This window comes from Mytilinidion resinicola (genome assembly GCF_010093595.1).
Source record: "Mytilinidion resinicola strain CBS 304.34 unplaced genomic scaffold BDZ99scaffold_1, whole genome shotgun sequence".
NCBI classification, from domain to species: Eukaryota; Fungi; Ascomycota; class Dothideomycetes; order Mytilinidiales; family Mytilinidiaceae; genus Mytilinidion; species Mytilinidion resinicola.
In genome coordinates this window covers 131,484-149,584 of record NW_022985437.1, presented here as the reverse complement: position 1 = coordinate 149,584, position 18,101 = coordinate 131,484, and the positions used below count along the sequence as shown (strand labels likewise).

The following is an 18,101-nucleotide window of genomic DNA, read 5'->3' as shown; positions in this document are numbered from 1 at the left end:
TTACATGATATATAATTGGATAACAAGAAGAGTAATTCGTGAATATGGGTAAGGGGGAGGAATAGGACAAGTCGACTACCGCCGGCCGGCGATCGTAGTGAAAATCCTCATGTCGATGCTCTTATCGTCTGAGCTGCTGAGATCATCGCTCCTCTTTCTTTGCGGCAGCCTTCCAGCTGGCGCGACTGTAACGATCCGGCCCTTCTCTCCACTAGCCGGTTTATTATCAGACACAATCATCTCAGTCCAGTGCCAGATCTCAAGCGGGACATCACCACCGCCATGGATGCGTTCCGTACTCTCGCTGCGTTTGATGTCTCGATCGAGACGGCTGGTTGCTTCGGTGGAGGGATGGTCTTTTTGTTGGAGGTATGTATTCCGGTTGCGGCCGCTGATATTGCCGCTGACGCCTGGGCGGGAGACACTGTATTTCTCACCGGTGGAGCGTCCAGCAAAGGACTTGAGCCGGGGGATCATTCGTTGTAGGAGTGTCCAGGTAAACGGTGCGTTGGAGACGATGAGGGCGGTTGAGGACTCGCGGATGTACCAAAAACCCCAATTCACGCCGAATGGCTCTGTGAAGCTGTAAACTTTGGTGAGAATAGCGCAAATAATCTGGAGGGAAGTGGATTAGTTTTGAGTCAGTGGAATATATCGATTAGAAAACTTATTTCGAAGAAGCCAAGACCGAAGATGCCGAACAGGATGACCTTCCTTTTGAGTGGCAATTGGGCCTGGATAAGCAGTGGCATGGGAATCATAATAATGAGTAGATCAGACGAGATGTTCAAGACAGCCTGTGTAATGAGATGGTTGATAACGGCGGAACATTGGACTAAGAACTCGTTAGAGCCACTTGACAATTGCTTGCATTTGTACATACTGCTCGGCGCGGGCACCATCCAGTAGCCTCGGAAGGGTCTGCACCAGACACCATAGTAAAGGATTTCCAAGAGAACGAATGCAAAGGCGGTATATCCAGCAACCCATTTGACAGCTACGTTTTGCTTCAAGCTCATGCTACGCGCAAGTCAACAACAGCTCTAAACCAGGCGAGGGGAGCAACTCACGTCAGCCGGCCGTACATGAACAACAAGCAGGCTTTGACAATCCATAAAGTACCGCACTGCAGTTGCTCGACCACGAGGCCCATTTTGCTGCCATATTGCCGGTCTCGAATTTCTTGTTTAGACAGAGCGGGGACCAGAGAGGGATCGATTAGGTTGCTGACGCAATCGGCAGAGATGTTCAGGCAGACTACTAGCGCTGTGAAAGTACACTGGAAAAGAGATGGTTACAATGAGGATGAGAGTTTCGGGCATTGTCACTTACCAGTGCAAACCCCATGAGATAGTCGTCGAATTGAAGTCGTTTAACAGAACCCAATAGCATTGTTCGAGACACCCTGTAATCATGAATACGAGCCTTGGTGCGGATTCGCATTGGACACTTACAGTCGGGCAAGGACAAAAATCACCACAACAGCGTACCAACACCATGACTCCACTTTGAGTGCATGCATGTTGAACGATAGGCGCACTGAGTGGACGCGCAGAGAGGCAGAAACGAGGAAGTGAAAATATTGATGTATGAAGTCAAGACGTGCTCACTGGTGGTAGGAAAAGAGGTGCACAGGGTTTTATTGCAGGAGACAGGCAAGATGGCAGCTTCTTGCAAGTCATGGTGTCTCCAAGCATAAAAGATTAGGGACGAGATAAGGATACAGCCTCGTGCTAGACGATTTGGTGGAGAGACGGAGGGGTCCTGCGGCATCTCACCGTACACCAACAGGAATGGTCGCGCAATGCGAGCCTCGCTCGACGGCGGGGACTAGAGCGCTGGAGTCGATAGCGGAGGGTGCGACTCAGGGCATCAGTTACGAGGCCAGGCGTGGGACGGCATTTGGAGAGAGATTCCGTGAATGGGACGACAAGAGATGATCAGATTGGACACACGATAGACGCAATGCCCTCCCGCAAGGATACCGCGGGAGTTCTCCGGCCAGACAGAGCCACCACGACTCAGGATGGCATGGGATGCGCCTTGAAGGTTTGGTCCGGCGTTGGATCGCGTCACGCCGTCGATGCGGCTCCTAGCTCGTGCCGGCGCGCCGAGGAACTCGTCCCCTCTGGTGTTTGAATTCGAGATGATGTTGCAACCGCGCCAGGTACCGGCATCTTGGACACGAAGAGTTCCAGGGAAAGAGTCTCGTCTGTAGAAAGAACCGACAAAGCCCTGCTTTCGGGATCAATTGCCCCACACAGCGACGAGCCGCGAATATTCGGCGAATCCAGCGTGAAACCCTGGAACCGCGTACCTAATAGTGCTTGGCGATAGAGGCGTGCGGGTGGCACCATTCGTGGGCGCTGCTGCAAGATGTTTGGATCATCAGGACGTCCATACCACTCCAGCGGGAAGGTGACAGCCCTTAGTCGGAGACGTGTTGATCTCGCGTACACCAAGGCCGTGACTCGAGATGGACCCTTGGCTGGCGAATATGACTCTTTGAGGGGGTTTTGGTGGGCAACTTGACCTGCGTCTGTACAGAGTGGCACAGCAGGCGGCATCTGCCAGATCTCCACGATAGGAGAGCTGCGATGCTACAGCCTTGGCCGATCTGCGGGTCGAAGATCACGAGATAATCGACGTTGCTCCGGATCGCCCTGGAGCACGATCGGCGAACATGCCCGTCCCATGGCGAGCAGTGCACCTCGTTACCAACAGCGTTTGCGATGAGCGTGCGCTGTGTTGCAGAAAACATGCGACAACCACACTTCCGTCTGGGCCCGCTCTCGACCGACGGTCGGCATGCCCGACCGAGAGACCATTAGGCATATTTTTACTAGCATTCACACTACCCTTCATCCCTCCTCCCCGGCGCGGAGCTTGGCTCCTAACAAGTTCGACATGTTGCTTGGTCTGATGTTAGCTTTTATTAGCACCATTGGTTCTTGTGGCTCGCCCCAACGAAGCGAGGGCAGTCAGGCATAGCTTAGAAGGGGTTCGCTGCTGAGTCTAGAAGTTGTATAGGTACTGGTACAAGGGTAACTACCTCTGTAACTTTCGAGAAAGTCCGGATCTGTTGATCATCCTCCTCATCGAGAAACCAGCCGATTCGGAACATCTATGCTGGATCTCCATCTACAAGAGTAGATGATGGTCCAAAATACTATGTGAGACTCAGCTTCCACGTAGCATATACCTTTGTGCTGGTCAGAATTGTCACTATGCTCAGATATCTTGATTGCGTCGTCCCTAGTGCATTAAAGCGGTTCGTCTCGCGGTTATTCCCATCACGTCCAGGACACTCCGTCGCGTAGTGGGGCTCCGTAAGCACGTTGACAAAAGTGGGCATGAGCGTGCATAAAGTTTAATCGCTTTAAAGTCGGATGTTTCTAGAGCCTTGTACGCGCACCGAGACGAGTATGAAATCCGTCCCGACTGTTTTGGTCTTGCCTGTGGTGTTTGGATGTATCCCGGATTCCAGCGCAGTCAGGTCCACCGTGTATTATGGTATAGACCAGGAGGCTGTGAAGGGCTGTGAACTGGTCGAGCTGCTGCATTTGTTATCTGTGTTGCTGAGTTGGAGACGACGATTTTAGTCGAAGGCACATATGGACCGTCCTGATGATGGCGTCTTGGAGAGCGGGCGAATTCTGAGAATTTCGTCGGGTTACTTGACCTAAGTAAGTCGGATACGCCAGTTAGAGAATATGCTAGGTAAAGGTTGACAGCATAAAGTGCTTCGGCACAAGGCTGCGGACACCTGGTCTCAACTGCGTGAGAGCCTCATACCTTTTCGGAAATCTGAGGTAGACCTTTTGCGGACTGGTAGACGATGCCGGCTAAGGTGACCCCCCGAGTGGGCAGTGTATAGAGTCATGAAGGTGTGTCTCGTTCAGAGCTGTGAAAGTGTATATAGGTGCTTCAGACAGCGGTAGGCAAGCGTACGCAGATCTCCGACGAGCCAAGAGGAGTGCGATTGCACTCGTAGCAGGGTGCTGCCCTAGATCTGGGAAGGTATGAACGACAGATCCGATGGAACCTTATTGACTTGCTTGAAAAGACATAGAAAGAAGATATAGCTTCCACTCAGCGCAGTTTCAGCTTGCTACCACCGAGGAGCCGTCGAATGAAAATGACACCTTTGAGGCCACCGATTCTGATCCCTGTGCTACCGCTGTAGAAAAAGGGGACCAATCCGCTATGTGTAAGCAAGCTAGGAAAATTGAAAAGGGTAAAAAGAGAATACTCGAGTCCAAGTCAACGGTTACTACGATAGAGCGAGACTATTCATCTAGAGAAATTAGAACTCATTGTGTCCTAATTGAACTGCTTCCAACCTACTAGCCCAACGATGTGACCGAGTTTCTTTGCAAGAATCGGGAGCCTGAGCTCAACCGTCACACAGACGTCCAATTCAATGCGCCCCGGCTTGTCCATATCAAGGGAATAGGAAGTGGTAGATTGAACGATATCGTCGTGGCTCAGTCTCTGCATGATATCCCTTTTGCAATGATTTCAAGCTCCTTCTTATTCGGCCATGCGGGGGATCTGGCTTCCTTTCGAGCATACGAGATAGCTTAATTCTCCTTCATGGCAAGTTTCCACACTTTGGATCGAATTATCAGCCACGACCGAGTCTTCTCACCCGGCGTGGGGGTCGATGACGGGAGGGTTTGAAAGATCCATTTCAGTTGCTATCAGGCTTGTAGCAAAGGTCTGTAAAAGACAGTGCGACTAACTCGAAATAATATCCAGCGTTCGATGCGTCTACTCACCATGAAGTATTTTCGAGCTGAAATTATATCGGCTTCGGGTTCGCAAGGCGTCGAAGAAAGGCAACATATTAAAATGTGCGAAGAGACTTCGCAAGGTCTTCCACGCAGGAAAGGCGTGTGAGTCTCGTTGACACAAAACAGCACAAAAGAGCCTCAGACGCCTATTCTGTGGGCATCGTTCAGTACGGCGGCGGTCCATTTCGGAGTCATATTTTGAAAAGATGTATGCTGTGAGGCAAGCCTCCTTCCACACTGCGTGCCAAAAGCAACTCGCCCTCAGCTTCTCGCTGCCTTTATCAACATACACATTGATGATCGATGGAGTTCGCGAGACTGGCGGGTAAAGAAGAAATGTGATTGCTCGCTTCTAGTGCCTCACGCCTAAGCTGAGGATGTTTACTGGAAGAATGAAATAAAGTCTGGGTTGTCATTCTGAAGCCGGGAAAAGTGCAATCATCGTTTAAAAAGCTACTGTCTCTTTGCGATATCTCATTTATTTTCTATACTTAGCTTTTTTTGCGGCACATCTCTCTGGTCATCAGCCACGAGTTTCACGCCGCTTAATAGGTGTGCGATCAGTCCTTTCCACGCACATGTTCAATGTAAAGTCGACATTGTCGGCAACAGGCTTCATACACCGCACTAAGATCGACTATGTTAGCGCCACCCGTTCGCACACTGAGGATTCAAAAAGTGGGCTCATTTTGTAGGCGCTGTAAGAGAAAAAGAGAGACACGATTATTCTTATCGCCCTGCATAGGATCGACATGCCCAAAGAAAAAGAGGAAACAAGCATTTTGGCGCAGGAGAAGCTCGGAAGAAACTTTATAGAAGAGACCGTTACAAGCTATGAGCTAGAATATCAAATTCAGCTGGTTGAGACTCGTCGCATAGAGCAACAGGTAGAGCAGGAGCTCAGACGCCAGGAAGACAACCGACGATATCAAAAGGCTGAGCTAGAGAAGAAGAGAGGTCTAATGGAGGCGAGAATAGGAGAACGAGCATCGACGCTAGGAATAACCTGCCGGGGTGATCCGGTACGACGCAACCCCATTGAACGAATCAACCACATAGAAACCAACAGTCGCGGTGAACGGATCGTCAGTGGCAACACAAGCAGGGTCGCAATCAATGGAGAGGTTGCGAATGCAGGAAGGTACCTCCGTAGGGTTTCAAAACATGAGAAGAAAGGCGAATGCAGGCGCTGTGTGGGCTGTCATAATGGAAGGTGTTTTGTATTGTGCATACAGATGGAGCAGCTACGAGGACGCCATTAGGCCATTAGGTAAGCGAGCGACCCGTGCACTCACTTACGTAAGTAGTCACGTGGCTGTAGTCTTGTGATGCGCTACTTCCTTGTAGTGGAATGCGTCTGGTGGCAGAGGTCCCGGTACGGGCATATAATGGACTGTATCAATTGCAGGGAATGCAGAAATTGCAAAAGAAATGTCAATTGTAGGAATTGCACAACTGCATTGATAATCGGGATTGTAAGGACTGTAAGTTACTACCTATGTATTGTATGTCAGTTATAGGGACTTGGTGTAGATATAATTTATGTAGAAGATGACCGTAATGGACAGCAAATAGCACCTTCAAATAAAAGAGTGTGTGGAATACACGTCTGTGACTCATTTGTCGAGTGCATCAATGGTCAAGAACTTGCTGTTCAAGTTCGGATCGTGTAGCACGATTGTGAAGATCCTAGATAAGGTAGCCCACGCACTCGCATCCTCAAAAGCGCAGAAGAAATAAACCAGAAGATCCGTCTTGGTCATCAAATTCCTGAGCTCGTTAATAATGCCATACCTGAAGCGTTCCGTTCTTGCCATTGCCAGGGTTTTTGCCCTCTAATAATAATAGCAATCAGCCTTCCCAGCTTTTACGCCATTATCAGAAGTAAGAGGTTTCAAAGGTCTGATTTGCTCTTTGAAAGCGTATGTTGGAGCTTTCTCGGAAGTCATGGGGATTGTTGATTATGTGTACCTAGGTAGGGCAATGTTGAACACGCTTTTCGCAAGACGGAGAAATTGAGGCTGAGCAAACGGCACCTCGCGTACTCGCTGAATGGCATCACGAGAGGCCCGAGAATGCCGAAAGATACGACCCAACCCGCCGGACGTGAATGCAACGCCTAGAGAAGACGAGATGACCTTCGTTGAGTGCTAGGCCGTCAGTAAGCCAGAAAGTTGGACAAATGGAATTGAAAGAGGAAAACCGTCCAACAAATGGAGGCAACAAAGGACGTCGGGAACTGCAGCTGTGGGTGCACCTCGTCAGTCTCAGCCGAGATCACCGCGGGTGGATGACGCCGCGGCGCACAGAATCGGGCCCGAAAGGTGGCATCGACGCCTGCACGCCATTGCGAAGAGACACAGGATGGCGGTCAGCGCATCGTATGCTGTCCAGAATCTGACGACAGCGCTCTTGCTTGACGCGGGTCTGCTCCAGTGCAGATCCGGGAGTGAGTTGACTTGCAAGAGCGCATGAAGTGGATCTGTGCATCCTGGCTGGCTTCTGTCGTCGTCTTTGCTGTGGTGTTGCTGCAGGCCGCTGGCAGGCCGCGTCACTGGCGACCTGAGGTTTCTCCCCACATCCCCACCTCGATATCCATGAATCCTAGGACACGTGCTGACTAACAAGCCTTCTCTGGCAGTTCTCTCCACACTCCCTACACGCCAGATCATGAGTCGTTGCTTGAAGCATGTACGCAGCTGTAGACCAAGCTGTGAAGGCATGTGGAATATTATAAATATATATTTCATTGAAGGGAGAGCGTCAAGTGTTGTCCAGCCGTCTCGGGCAACTCGCAAGGCCTCCAGTCGATGGCGGCGCACCTGAAACGGGCCACGCCTTGTTGTCTGGGGTGCCGATCCAGCGGGAGGCCGAAGAAGCAGCCCCTGGGCCGACGCACGTCAAGGGCAAGCCCACCAATGGCGTCGTCGCGATTTGTCGCTGGGCGTCGGCTTCTTTGTGCACTGCCCCAGCCTCTGCGCCTGCTGCACGCCTATTCGATCAGCCGTGTCTCGCAGAGTGCTTGTTGGAGAACCAAGCTGACGCGTGGCCCTTGTCGCGGGCCTACTTTTGCTATTTTTCGCGCCTTCTTACCGCGTCGAGACCAAGGCCAGCCACGGATCCCCACCCTCGAGAAATCCGTTAGCGTAGGGGCATCATGGAGCCATCAACACCTAGCCACCGCATGGAAGCCTCTCCGACCTCTCACAGGCAAGCCGTCTCGGGGAATTCGCATGTCATCAACGGCTGCGCCCATGCATTCTCTTCTATTTCATCCCGTTCCCCGTAGTGCTCCTGTCCTTATAGGAGCTTCCCCTTCGCTTGCTCTGACAGCCGTTTGTATCTTCAAATAGACAAGCCACCCGTTGTTCATTGCTGCATTGGCCAAGTGCTTAACAAAGGCCTACCCCTGTCCTCGAACTTCCTTAAACCCAATTGTAAGACCACTGTGATTGTTTCACATCCGATCATATTTTCCAAGGAACGTGGCCGTCATGAGGACGATACTAGCAGCGAGTCTGCTTGGACTCGGTAAGACCAAACATCCAGTGTCCACCTTGAGGGAGCCGAGCTGACGGTCTCTTTCCACACAGCTTCCAGAACTGCCGCGCAGGTGTCCGAACAGTGCGCGACAACCGACGTCTGCTTCAAGCTGAACATCCCCTCCAACACAGCATCATCCGGCAAGGGCGACATATTCTTCCAAATCTCCGCTCCCAGCACATACCAATTTGTTGCGCTCGGCCAGGGCGACGGAATGGCGGACTCGAACATTTTTGTCGTATACACCTCATCCAGCGGGAAAAACGTGACGCTGTCACCGAGAAAGGGAACAGGGCACGTCGAACCCCAATTTAGTAGCTCTGCTGAAGTTACGCTGCTCGAGGGGTCCGGAGTTTCGAATGGGAAGATGGTCGCCAACGTTAGATGTAAGTTGACTGCCCATTTATGTGAGCCATCGACTAATAAAGAGCAGGCTCGAACTGTGACAGCTGGTCAGGAGGTTCCATGGATTTCACCTCTTCGAAAGGTAACTGGATACACGCGTTCAAGTCGGGAGGGGCACTAAATTCAGACTCTACGTCCGCCACCATCTCCCAGCACAACGCCAACGATGGGGACGCCTTCTCGTGGGACTGGGCTTCAGCGAAAGGTGGAGACAGCTTGAATCCTTTCGTTGCTGCTGCTGCCTCTGGCACTGGAACCTCTGCTACTGTTAAAGCTACTGGCAAGACGACGGCTGCTCCCACGGGTGCTGCCGCCACTAGCAGCTGCGTTCCCCGGCCTACCACTGGAACCTTCGCTGACAATGAAATATCTTCTGCTGTCGCGTCTGTAACCAGCTGGCCGTCTACCGTCCCCGTGGGCTGGGCAACTGCGTTCCCAACGAATTTCCCCTCTGAATGGAGATCTCACTGGCCGACCGCGCGGCCGACGGGTTTTGGCAATTGGTATAAGCGGGATGATACCAACTACTGCGAGTCCAGCGACCCGGGCAACAGTGGCAATATCATCACGCCTATTGTGTCTTCGAAGGTCACGCAGCAGAAGAAGATGATCGCGGCGCATGGAGTGCTCGCTGCTCTTGCGTTTGTCATTCTCTTCCCAGCCGGTGCCATCAGTATACGACTGGCCACTTTCCCCGGCGTTATCTGGCTTCACGCCGCATTCCAGGTTTTTGCGTATATCGTGTACATTGCCGCTTTCGGACTTGGCGTCTATATCGCGAATGAGAAGGATCTTGTATGTGCTCTTCCCAGATTCCCATCTAGCAGCCACTAACCGTCTCGTAGCTGTCCAATCACCATCCGATCATCGGGATAGTTTTGTTCGTTGTCATCTTCTTCCAGCCGATCTTCGGGTGGCTCCACCACTCCCTCTTCAAGAAGTACAACAGCCGCTCAATCTGGTCGCACGTGCATATCTGGATCGGGCGTATCGCCATTACTCTCGGAATCATCAACGGCGGTCTCGGCTTCAAATTGGCGCTCGACGATGGCGTGGGATCGCATAGCGGCATGATTGCATACGCGGTGATTGCTGCCATTGCCTGGCTACTTATGGTCCTCGCTGCAATCTTCGGAGAGCGGAGGAAGTCAAGAGCTGGGACGCGAGACGCGCCCCCGAAGTACGAGGAAACTACATCCATGGATACGCCGCTCCGGTCGATGAGTCGAGATAACGGACCACGACATAGATCGAACCCCAGCGATGGACAGGGGCCGGGCAGCACGCATGGCTACTATGGGGGACAGCGCCCGAAAGCGTAGTCTCACGTCAGACTGGGGCATGGAGTAATGGGTGGTTCTGGGTCAATTAGAGCGGAGGTCGTTACGAATTGAGAGATGTATATTTTTATACGCGCCATCATATGATTGGCAGATAGATAATCTAGTGAAATGAAATACCAAATGAGAAGTCCGAAACACTTGGCCTATGGCGCGTATAGAATATGTGAACCGTCTGAGATGCGACTGAGGACTTCTCTGTATAAAGCTTAACGTGGTCTGGGACAGGTCCACGGGTTCTTGTGCGGCCGGTGCCGCAGCCGTGCAGGGGCTTTTCTTGGCTCTCAGATCAACGTGGAAATGGTGTAGAGGGGCAGTTTCACACCACAACAAAACACGCCCGCACCTCCAGGCCCCTTCTATAAACACCCGCGTCGTCTTGTCGGCACTGCTGTCCATACCTATCTTCTCGTCTCACTGACCACGCCCAGAGGTCGCGCTCCAACATGGGAGAATCGAGGTACGCTTTCCCCCAGGCTGCTATCCCGAGCGCCGCCCCGGCTTCCATTGATGCTGTGCGCATTCCACACGAGCTGTGGCTAATATACTGGCGTCTCTAGGCAGGAGCTACTTGCCTGGCTGAACAACCTCCTCCAGCTCAACGTCACCAAGGTCGAGCAATGCGGTACCGGGTATGCGCCTCTGTCCATCGACCGAGTATTTGAGAAACGCTAGGCAGGAAGCAAACATCCGCTAACAATCTCGATTATAGGGCAGCGCTGTGCCAGATCTTCGATAGCATCTTCTGTAAGCATGGGAGATCTCTGCTAGCCAAGTCGAAAGCGATGCTAATCTGTCTGCGTCTAGATGATGTCCCGATGAGCCGCGTCAAGTTCAATGCTAACACCGAATACGCCTACTTGCAGAACTTCAAGATCCTTCAAAGTACGTCTCCTGTGCAGCACCACGAACCTTTCACCGCCCTCGCAAAGCATCCCACAACTACTAACGCCATCTCAACGCAGACATCTTCACGAAGCATGGCATCGACCGCCCCGTACCAGTAGAGGCACTGATCAAGTGCAAGATGCAGGACAATCTGGAGTTCTTGCAGTGGACAAAGCGTTATTGGGATCAGTACTACCCGGGACACGAGTACGACCCTCTGGCACGGCGGAAGGGCGCGGGCGGGCTGCCTGCAACTGGCGCCCCTGCTCCACGCGCGGCCACCTCGAGCACCGCGCGACGTGCCCCGGCTGCCAGTGCAGCGGCACCAAGGACTCGTACGCCTCAAGGAGGTGTAGCCTCCGCGGCCCTGAAAGAGGAGAATACCGTTTTGAAGGACACGGTGACGGGCCTGGAGCGCGAGCGCGACTTCTACTTCAGCAAGCTCCGAGATATCGAGCTTCTGATTCAGCAGTCCATGGACGCGAACCCAGACCTGGAGAAAGATGACGACGGGCTACTGAAGCAGATCCAGACAATCCTATACTCGACCGAGGTACGCGTCTCGCAATCGTCACTAGCACATTCCATGAACGCGACCATGATCACTAACTTTTCTGTAGGAGGGCTTTGAGATTCCCGCAGAGGTGGAGGGTGAGATCGAGGAAGAGACTTTCTAGATTTCGCATAACGTGTGTGTTACAGCGGGGTTCTGCATCTTCCATACGATACCTTTTTCTAGGGCTCTCTCTTTTCGGGACGAACTGATGACGATTTGCATGAGCGGGGTTCCCCCCTTTGGACCTTGCTCGTAGGGTGGATAAAATGGTCTTTGTGGAGGGAGACGTGCGGAAATACCATTTTGTGGTAGTCATTCTTGCTCCAAGCTGGTATCTTCTGCGATGGCAACGGGTAGCAGATTGCCTGATGGAGAAGGGAAAATCGGCCGTGGATTTGTATGCAATGCAGCATGGTTCTGGATTACTCGCCCCTTCGCTTCGGCCTATACGAATATGCTCGTTGCGCATCCCCATTTCTTTGAATTTTAGCACTTTGTTTGACCAGCCTGCTTTCTGAGGCATCACCCACCACTGACGAGCTAGGAAGAGGGCCAGACTTTGGGGTCGCTTGTTTTAACCCTGAGGTACCCAAGCGAATCTTGGTTTCAGCTCTCCTGCACTCCGAGACTTCGGGCCCCCGCTGCTGGAGCCTTGCCCTACTCAGCCCCACTACACAGACCTCAGATATGAACTGGCGATCAGACACCTCCAGCGAGACTCGATATCTTCTCCCGAAGCTTGAATACCCGCCACACCTGTATTCTTGCATTCCATGAATTTCCCTCCCACCTAATTCACCGTTTGCACCAGCAGGCATGTAGTTTCTCGTACAGGTCTTCAGCCTTACATAACTTCAGTCGGTTTATGCTTGGGATTTGACGAGATAGATACACCCTTAGACGTCATGGCAGCACCTCCAATCATCCATACTGTGAGTATTTCTAACTGATTTTGTGATAGAGAGGTGGATTTGAGCTGACAACCTTATAGATGATCCAGCCCGCAAGGCCGCCGTATCTTGAGTTTACGAGTATATTACAAGTATCTTTCACCTCGCAGAGTGAATTCTGACCACTGATTAGTCATTTCTGCCCGTTTACCCCTCAAGCCAGGTCTCTTTGCATTCTTCAGAGCTCGGTCAAATCATGCTGTTAAGGTAGCACTGCGTCGTGGAGCGCGACAAACCAGACAGACCGTATGCCAGCTATACTATGAAAATGGCAGTTTTTCCCCGGTGCTCTCTACTCGAAATCATTATTTGTAAGAACGTTTAAGGAGACGATCTTTCATAGCACTTGCTCATATCGAAATAGCGTAGGTGCTGTAGAAGATGATATACTTTGCTTGGAAGTCGTGTATCAGACCGAGAAAGATTCAGAGACTACTGTCGCGACTCAGATTTCATTCAAGGATGCTATCTCTGCCTCTGAAGTGAAAACAGAAATTGGTACAATGATGCACCTCAATGCATTTTCTTAAGAATGAACTAATGTTTCACAGAGCCCTTCGGTGCACTTTTCCCGTTGACTTTCACTTCCGCGTATCCACAAGATCTTAGTGTGTTTCTTTCTACTCGAATTCGATATATCACGACCCCAGATGGCCTCAGCCATCTAGAAACGATTCCTCGAAATCCGAAAGATCGGGCGACACAAATACTTGCACCACAGAACGCTGCCCAAAATGCGACTCTTCGCAATAACGCAGCGCAATACCAACGACCCGGTATCAAGACGCCACGAGAAATCATGGCACGTCAAGAGCGCGACAAACAACGTGCTGCGGTGTCGAACGCAGCGAGATTTACCAAAGAGCAGCAACGGCGGGCACAGGAGGACGAGGGAAGGAAGAGTGCGGAACGAAGACCACAAGCTGTTGAAGTTACTAGCAATACCAACCAGAGAAAACGACAGGATATACTTCCTATGGATCTCAAACAGCCGTCGATGGGTCCTGGCTCTCAAGGACTTGGTGCCCCTGAGACTCCACGAACAAGGCTCCGATGTACGCAATGTCAACGACAACTTGACGGGCAGCAATCGCTTTTCGAACATATGCATGAACAACACCCAGAAGCCAGTTTCTGGGTTTACAAGGACCAACATCTTTCCGATAGCCTAATCCGTTGCCCAATGTGCGAAAGCGCCTTTCAATCTACTACGAATCTTTTAGGGCATTTGAAGCAAGCCCATGCCGTTGATTGGGTCTATACAGACCGGCAATTAGGCAACGACCTAGCCCGGTGTCCGATATGCCAGAACTCTTTCCAATCTATCACTAATCTTTCGTGGCACTTGAAGCAGAGCCATGGTATTCAATTACTCCAAAGGTGTATACTATGCGAGCAACCAGTCTTATTTTCTGACGGACCAGCCCTCATGAGCCACGTTAGGGGGTCTCATCCCGCTGTACATGGTAGCCAACCTCGGGATACGCCTCTGACCTTTCGGAGATGTTCTACTTGCGACAGAGTCTTTCCCTCCGAGGAACGTGTCAGGGAGCACGAGATCGAGAAACACCACTTAGAGGCACCTGATCTAGAAAGCCCTATAATTTCGGAGCAGCGATGGAGTAGGGGACTCGGTCAGAGCTCGCTAGGGAGCATAGGAGGGAGCAGTCTAGCTGATCAGGTCAGCAACAGGTCGCTGACTCGGACGCCAGAGGAAAGAACCAGTGTCATTCAGCCATCTCTGGTACAGCAATTTGGGAATGTCCAAGTTGAGCATGACAATGCACTAGGAATCGCAAACATATCCAACATCTCCCTCAGGGGAAATCGCACTCCATCGTATGGTTCTAGGAATGCTCTCGAGTGGGCTACAGATTCCGGGAGCCCCTCAGTAGATGGAGAAGATACGGCTCCTGGTGCAAACATGTCAGACAGTCTCATGTCGGCGCACAAAGCTGGTGTTGACACACCTAGCAGTAGTGGGGACCCAGAGGTGCTTCGAAAGGATCATGCAGTGGTGGCGGTGACGCCAGTAGTTGATACTCCAGAGCTCCCACCTTTACCATCGTCTCACCAACCTCAAACGCTGGAAGTCGGCACTTTGAACAACCTGAAAACTAGCTTAGCTATCTCAGACCGCGCCCTGCCACCGTCTGAGAAACCTCGCGATCGAGTGATGGATCGACTGACTAACAGATTATCGTCGTTCTTCGCCATGCCGCGTGGCTCTGACAAGGGCTTCTCAGACGCGGAAATCCAAGAAATATCCGGCTTGCTGAGCGACATAGAGTGCAGTTGGAGTCAGGTTCCGCGAACGTACATAATTCTCCGTACCATTGGCCACCTTCAGGTCATAGAAGAGCTTCTTGCCGTCGACTTTAGCGACCACTGGTTCCCCGTCACTGTACGAAACCTTCCACCGACTCGATCTCTAACCCCATCTATCCGATCAGCCATTGTTGATAACCAAAAACTGATTCTTACGAAATCAATCGACTTGGAAAAAGGAGAGAACGGACGACACCGCCACTTTGAGCACGGTGACGTTCTCCCTTTCCAAGATGGCGATATTCTCGGTACCGGAACTTATGGTCGCGTCGACAAAGTCCTGAGTCTGATAAGCTACAAGAAATACGCCAGAAAGAGCATTTACCGCGCAGGCCAGTCCGCGGCCTCAATCCGCCAATTCGCAAACGAAGTCCAAATCCTCAAATCCATGAAACACCCCCATGTCGTCGAGCTGATGGGAAGCTACACCGACCCCGTCTTCTTTGCCATCATCATGTCCCCTGTTGCTGACATGGATTTCTCAAAATATCTCGAGATGTGCCAGCAAAGCAGCCACCATACCTTGCGAACCTACTTTGGTTGTCTCGCAACCGCGTTACAGTATCTGCATCGTAATAACATCCGCCACAAGGATATCAAACCCCAGAATATCTTGATTCATGGGAGTGACATCCTGTTCACGGACTTCGGCCTCTCGAGAGATACGACGGGCGCTGATAGCGCGAGCTCGGGGTTCACGGGGTATACGCCTCGCTACTGCGCGCCAGAGGTTACGGAGTACGACTCTCGCAGCTACCCGTCTGACATCTGGTCGCTTGGGTGCGTCTTTTTGGAGATGTTGGCAGTCCTCAAGGGGCAGCGACTGCAATGGATGAAGGACTTTTACGCAGCGCGTGGAACCGGGCAACCTTTCGTGCGTACGAATACCGAGGCGACTGTGCAGCTGCTCGCGGCGCTCGAGGAGATGGAACAGTGGTCAGATAATTCGGCGATCCAGTGGGTCGAGGACATGACGCAGAGGAGCCCGCAGAGGAGACCGACCGCTGCAGCGCTGGTGAAGGCAATCATGGGATCGGATCGGCAGCGGATAATGAGTCCGTGGTGTGGGCTGTGTTGCACGCACGAGGAGGAGCCAGCGAGGGGGGTGGATGATTTAAGTGATGAGTTTTTTGAGCGGACGGTGCGTTAAGGAGTTAGGGGTCTGCGGAGGCGATTACGAATGGTCGAATAGGTAATGTTTTTTGACGTCTTGATACCCCTAATTTCAGTCGTGCACAATACCATGTACTGTACAATCAAACACAATTCATATTCCTTTTAAGCTCGTGAGGTGTTTTTGAAGCAGTTGTGCTGATGAGAGAGCTATGGCCACGGGTAAGATAGACGAAAGTACGAATTGGGGGCGGTTCAGTGCTATCCGAGGTCACCTGTTCGTATAAAGATAGTCGCGTATCGTAGCACACAGAGGCCACTCTCTTCTAAGATATAGTGCCTTGCTATGGAAATCTGTACACTTTCCTGCCAGTGTTCGTGGAGTTTTAAAACACTAATAGAATTTGGGGGCAACGGATACACCTCCAATCTGCGTACACCCTGCTGACATTGTTTGCGGCACCCTCGCGGGTTTACTAGTTGTCCAAAATGCCAAGTTTTTCTCGCATTCGGAATGTTGAAAACAATGTGAAGCTCATCACGCGGCGGTAAACGAGCGTACGGGTTTCTATGCCGAGGCGTTGTACACCAACATAATATCCTACGAGGTATAGAGTGAATAGATACAGAGCAAGGGATGTATCTAGGTAGTCACCAAATTGCGAAATCTGAATTCCGTCCTCTGTGACACGGTTGTAGAATTGCTTTCTAAGAAGACGACTTGGCGAGCCATTTCGTCATCGCCATAGTTCGAGATGTCTTATTACTTGCAAAGAAATTGGGTCTTGCGATTTAGCCAAAATACGGAGAGTATATCTTGTAGTATTAGCAACCACTCGCAAAGAAGTTACATAGCAACAAGAACTTCTTGAAGGCCTAGTTTGTTCGGGAAACAATCAATAGAATGCAAGAAGATTCATTAAAGTTTTGAGATTCCCTATTTCCATACCTTCGTATCGATTAGAGTTTGACGCGTCAGCCCTATCAAGCCACTGCACAGCCTCATGGGTATCCTCTTGGCCAGCTCACCTCCCAGCTCAGCTTCCTCTCAACTCTCCCCCCAAACTACCTTTCAATCAAGCTAAACCACCAAAATGGGACGCTGGACAGACAGAGAATCTGTGAGCTGTTTGCCCAATCCGCTACTATCTCAGCTCACAGCTCTAGGACGAACAACGCCTGCCCGATGGCATGCAGCGCATCGGCTACGACGCCGACACGCAGCGCTACACATACCGCGATGCCGACGGCTCGCACTGGGAGGGCGAAGAGGGAAGTCAATATGGCCAACTCCATCCAGGTATATACCACCCCCGCCACCAGTCTATCGAGCGATGCTAACTCGCGTGCAGCTGGTGCCCGACCCCAATTATCGCCGGGGCAGGTAGAAGCACACGTAAGTACCGGCATCATTATTCCTCGCCTACCTCTCAGACGGTTTTCTGACATGTTCTGGGTGGTATAGAACGAGACCCTCCGCGCCGGCAACCGCCAAGCCTGGCGCTATATGCTCCCCTTCGCGCTCATCGCCATCGTCTTCCTACTTCTCCTCTTCCGCTTCTTGGACTCGGGGTCTTCGACCAAGGTGTTGACCTGCCTACCGAACAACCACCCGTACGAGGTTAGGAAGGGAGATACGTGCTGGGCGATTGCGGAGAAGTTTGGGTTGGATGTGGAGGGGTTGGTGAAGTTGAATTCGGGGTTGGAGTGTGAGAAAATGTGGGCGGGTAGTAAGGTCTGCGTGCCTGAGTAGAAGTCCGATTCGAGGAGAATATGGGGTGGAGGAAAATGGTGTATGTGTCTGGAGTCTGGGTATTGATGCTAGGCTGGACCGAGCATCGAGGAGTAGGCTGACGACTTTGGGACGCTGAAATCATTATGAGGCAAGTCAGGACTCTTTCTAAGCATTAGTTGTGCTGTGTCTTCCAACACAACGCAGGTTTTAGGTAAATACCCCTCCAAAAATGTATGTTTGTAACGCTGTTTTATAGGGGCCTTTTCCCGCCATGCTAAGAGCAAAGCCCTAGCCTTGCGTAAGCGCGCCAAGGCTCTATCTAGTAGCAAGGTTTAACCTTACTACTAGGACGAGCTTAATTACCACCCCCCTATTCTCTCCGCATCACCCCCCTTTTCTCTTCCTGCCACCCCCCCTACATCTAGCCTAGCGCCGGCCCGTATTAAT

At 51.6% G+C, this 18,101-nt stretch overlaps 7 protein-coding genes across 7 annotated transcripts; 5 read left to right on the top strand and 2 right to left on the bottom strand.

Annotated features, from left to right (window-relative positions):
- Positions 1–75: 75 nt before the first annotated feature.
- BDZ99DRAFT_564612 (uncharacterized protein) lies at positions 76–1,970 on the bottom strand (the record flags this gene model as incomplete). The annotated part of the gene is made up of 6 exons (XM_033727377.1): positions 1,455–1,970; positions 1,333–1,405; positions 1,071–1,279; positions 884–1,020; positions 672–835; positions 76–615 (listed from the first exon to the last, which is right to left on the bottom strand). Exons 1-6 carry the CDS (start codon positions 1,520–1,522, stop codon positions 76–78), a joined length of 1,191 nt encoding a protein of 396 aa, XP_033583732.1. The 5' UTR covers positions 1,523–1,970.
- A 1,453-nt stretch (positions 1,971–3,423) lies between these two features.
- BDZ99DRAFT_456585 (uncharacterized protein) lies at positions 3,424–3,833 on the top strand (the record flags this gene model as incomplete). The annotated part of the gene is made up of 2 exons (XM_033718491.1): positions 3,424–3,686; positions 3,742–3,833. A coding segment is annotated over one exon (179 nt), but the record flags the coding sequence as incomplete, so codon positions are not given.
- A 1,715-nt stretch (positions 3,834–5,548) lies between these two features.
- On the top strand, positions 5,549–6,185 carry BDZ99DRAFT_469866 (uncharacterized protein; the record flags this gene model as incomplete). Its single annotated transcript, XM_033721594.1, has 3 exons — positions 5,549–5,937; positions 6,032–6,095; positions 6,144–6,185. The coding sequence occupies 3 exons, from the start codon at positions 5,549–5,551 to the stop codon at positions 6,183–6,185; spliced, it is 495 nt and encodes a 164-aa protein (XP_033583730.1).
- BDZ99DRAFT_456584 (uncharacterized protein) lies at positions 6,105–7,044 on the bottom strand. Its single transcript, XM_033718490.1, has one exon. It carries the CDS (start codon positions 6,611–6,613, stop codon positions 6,413–6,415), a length of 201 nt encoding a protein of 66 aa, XP_033583729.1. The 5' UTR covers positions 6,614–7,044; the 3' UTR covers positions 6,105–6,412.
- Positions 7,045–8,012: 968 nt separating this feature from the next.
- Positions 8,013–10,043, top strand: BDZ99DRAFT_403899 (CBD9-like protein; the record flags this gene model as incomplete). The annotated part of the gene is made up of 4 exons (XM_033716370.1): positions 8,013–8,327; positions 8,390–8,725; positions 8,773–9,551; positions 9,590–10,043. Coding segments are annotated over exons 1-4 (1,605 nt in total), but the record flags the coding sequence as incomplete, so codon positions are not given.
- A 4,421-nt stretch (positions 10,044–14,464) lies between these two features.
- BDZ99DRAFT_456580 (kinase-like protein) lies at positions 14,465–16,249 on the top strand. The gene has a single exon (XM_033718489.1). The coding sequence runs from the start codon at positions 14,694–14,696 to the stop codon at positions 15,954–15,956; it is 1,263 nt and encodes a 420-aa protein (XP_033583727.1). The 5' UTR covers positions 14,465–14,693; the 3' UTR covers positions 15,957–16,249.
- Positions 16,250–16,957: 708 nt separating this feature from the next.
- On the top strand, positions 16,958–18,031 carry BDZ99DRAFT_403892 (uncharacterized protein). Its single transcript, XM_033716369.1, has 4 exons — positions 16,958–17,040; positions 17,087–17,219; positions 17,272–17,315; positions 17,385–18,031. Exons 1-4 carry the CDS (start codon positions 17,014–17,016, stop codon positions 17,670–17,672), a joined length of 492 nt encoding a protein of 163 aa, XP_033583726.1. The 5' UTR covers positions 16,958–17,013; the 3' UTR covers positions 17,673–18,031.
- Positions 18,032–18,101: the final 70 nt, after the last annotated feature.